The 3,297-nt window shown below is 57.8% G+C and overlaps 1 protein-coding gene across 1 annotated transcript; it reads right to left on the reverse strand.

The window, feature by feature from the left end:
* On the reverse strand, positions 1 to 1,952 carry LOC113217812 (uncharacterized; the record flags this gene model as incomplete). The annotated part of the gene is given in 4 exon segments (XM_026437873.2): positions 1 to 469; positions 551 to 647; positions 738 to 1,018; positions 1,511 to 1,952. Coding segments are annotated over 4 exon segments (862 nt in total), but the record flags the coding sequence as incomplete, so codon positions are not given.
* Positions 1,953 to 3,297: the final 1,345 nt, after the last annotated feature.

Here is a 3,297-nt window from a genome sequence, read left to right on the forward strand (position 1 = left end):
CAGCCTGGGACGCAGGGGCAGCTTGTCCTCCGTAGTGCGCAGGGGCAGCATGGGGCTGGGGCGCGTAGTCAGCCTGGAGCGCAGGGGTAGCTTGTCGCCCGCGGGGCGCGGGGGCAGCGGGGCCCGCGGCGGGAGAGGTAATTAGTCGGACGTCGCGAGGGTGTCGGCGGACGTGTTGTTGCAGACCCATGCTCTCAAGGGTTCCGAGGGCCCCCGTGTCTATCAGCCTCAGTACGTCCAGGAGCTCGGCGTTGCCGGCGTCAGGGGACTGCTCTGGTGGTGGTGCAGCGGTAGTAGTGCTTGTCGTGCTTGTCGCACTAGAGCCCGTCAGCCCCATGCTCTCAAACAGGGCGAGGATGCTGCTGAGGTCGTCCTGGCGCCGGGACTCGGGGAGGTTGTCCTTCTCGAGGACCACGACGACGCCCTTCCCCTCTGGTTCCTGGAAAGACGCATCTGCATCGCCGAAATCCTACACACACAAAAAAAACACTAGTTTTATCATGAAGTTTATGTTTACGAAGCACACAAACAAAAAGTCTACATTACACACCTTGCTGCCTGCTGCGTCAGGCTCAATGAACTCCAGCTCTTTCTCGAGGAACACCAGGACGTCCTTGCCGTCCGCCTGCTGCTTCGCCTCCTCGTCCCTACACAAATGGGCTCGTTTAGAGACTCAAGTCCTATGTGCGGAGTAATCTTCCCACTTGTACATTCACCGGCGCGTTCGCGCCCCCTACCTTCGCTGCGCCTGCCTCAGGGCGTTCACGACGTCGTCCTCCGAGTGGCGCTGCATGACGAGCATGAGGTCGGCGGGGAACAGCAGCGACCCGTCGGGCAGCTGCTGTTGTTTACCGCCCTGGTACTGGTCCACCATGTCGGACCACGAGCGCGCGATGTCGTCGGCCACCATGGCCACCACCGGGGCGTCGTCGTCGGCGGCGAAGGCGGCGCTCGGGCTCGGGGACTCGGTGTCCGAGGCGCGGACCGCGGCCAGGAGGAGCAGGCCCAAGGCCACGACCTGTGCGGAGTATCATCATGTCATCCTCTGGTGCACCGTGGGTTTCCTTACATACAGGGGTGGTGGTGGTGTACAGCACATTGCCTATCTACCAGGCGGTTTACGAGAAATGACCGGCGGCGATTCAAACCTTTTCTTTCTTTCCAACGAAAGTTTTTTTTTTTTTCACCTCGCAACAAACATTCACATTTGCAATTCTGGCTCTCGAGAATGTAACTGTTCCTGTATAGGGTGTCCCATAGACCCGCACTATTTTGGTTATGCTGTACCGCATGCAGGCGTGTGGGAGTGGGCGTGCTAGCCTCCACGTCCGCATGCGGTACAGTAAAACCCGTAAAATAAAAATAAAAATAAAACATGCGGGGTCTGAGGTACATCCTATAAGGACACGTTGTGCTGCTCTCCAACAACGCCACTAGCGCCACACATGTGTTGACATTCCGAAGCTCGCCACCACTGGCACTGCTGGTGACGCCACAGCTACCCACTCACCTGCACAAGCCGCATCGCTGAAAGCTATGATCCCCGTTACCGGGGGAGAACGCCGGCGTTAGTGGGGGTGAAACTGAGAGTCCCTTTGGGCGTGTCACTCGTCACTCTGCCGGTCACTCATCACACACGCCACTCACTCACACACTCACTCCGCTCTGGACTTGGTCGCATCGGCCACTGGTGGGACGCCGACGGCACGCCGACCGGGGGTGACAAAAATGCTAACGTGTTCACTACTCGCCCAGGGTGGCGCACCGGCCGAGCCCCGCGCGCTCTCCCTCCCTCTCCGGATCGGACACCTGGCGGCAGGGTGATATTCCTGAGTGAGGCAAAAGATACCCTGCCGAAAGCTGATGACATGCTACACTACGGGCTTCGTCGTGGCCGCCCGGCGGTTTTTGGTTGCAAAAATGTCGGTCAGCGCACACGCGCGGCCGAAATCGAGACGAGCGTTCGCGAAAACCCTTAAAGTGTGCTTTGTTGGGAGCGGACATGGTCCAGCGATGAGTTTCTCGTTGACAGCCGCAGGGGTTTTGTTTTCGTTGGACACAGTCCATTATATGTAGGCCACCACCTCAGTGTTCAAGGTTATTGATAATTTTTTGTTTTTAATTGTTTTTCTTGCCCTTCTCGACCATGCAGATTGCGGATGCTGCCCAACAAGGCCAGTATGCCAGCTGCATTAAAGAAAACACAACAAAAAAGACATGCGTCGACCCCGTCCTATTTTGCCAGCAAGCTCCCGCGCGCAGATTCACACTCACATACACATACACTCTCTCTACTCACACACACACACACACACACACACACAGTCCCGCCGTTTCAATGAGCCACAGCCGATAACGTCTGACCGATCGCCGGTCACCCGCGGGTCACGTGGCTGCGTACACCGAGCGTACACGTCTGTACCGCCCGGCGATGAGGCGAGACAAGTCCGATCGATTCAAATCTCTTCTTCGTCTTCTTCTTCGTCTTCTTCTTTCCTCTGCGGGGTGTATTCTTTTTGCTGCACTGGCATTCTCACAAAATAGCGCACGGCCGGGCTGCCGGGCTGGTCGGGCCGCGCGCCCTCTCCGAGGCAAACAGCTGACGTGCGAGTCGTATATGAGTGGAAAAGAGAAGGGGGGGGGGGGCTGCGCTGGCACGGGTTAGGCACGGGGCTCTCGCCTATGCTGGCCTCTGCGGCCGCGTGGCTGCCTCAGCCTAGCTCAAAACCGGCCAGAAGGCTCTCCCTCCCTGACCAACCCGCAGCAGTCCGCCTCTGAAAGTTGGTCCGTTTTCCACAGATCACACAGATCCATTCGGCAAAGTACAGAAGCAAGGCGCCTGCGAGACTCGGGGTAGGCCAGCCCACAGTTCACGCATGCACTGCTGGAAAGATGTTGCATACCTGTCAGGCGCTATGAGAGCTTGCCTAGGCTGAACTTAAGAGTTACGTTACGGAGAATGAAGGACGTACTTTTTGGGCGACCCTTGAAATGTACCGGGAGCGGGAGCTACAGGTCGGGGTCGACGCACGATCGGTTGCCTACATTCTGGGGTTTTGTCGCGAAAATCACCTACCCTTCAGGTGGCTATCTCTAGAGGCCACAGAGGAGGGGGGGGGGGGCTGCCCCCCTTAATCCGCGCTTGGACCCAAAAGTCCAAAAGGGTATGCGATCCCGCAACACTGAAGAGTCCGCTCTGAAACATCCGGTGCAGTCGAAGTAGGGAATCGATCTTGATTTGCTTAAATAATCAGTAACATTTTTGCACCTGCGGGGTGACCCCCCTCCTCCCCCCTC

The sequence above is a fragment of the Frankliniella occidentalis genome, unplaced genomic scaffold, assembly GCF_000697945.3.
Source record: "Frankliniella occidentalis isolate FOCC.00 unplaced genomic scaffold, Focc_3.1 Scaffold113, whole genome shotgun sequence".
NCBI lineage: Eukaryota > Metazoa > Arthropoda > Insecta > Thysanoptera > Thripidae > Frankliniella > Frankliniella occidentalis.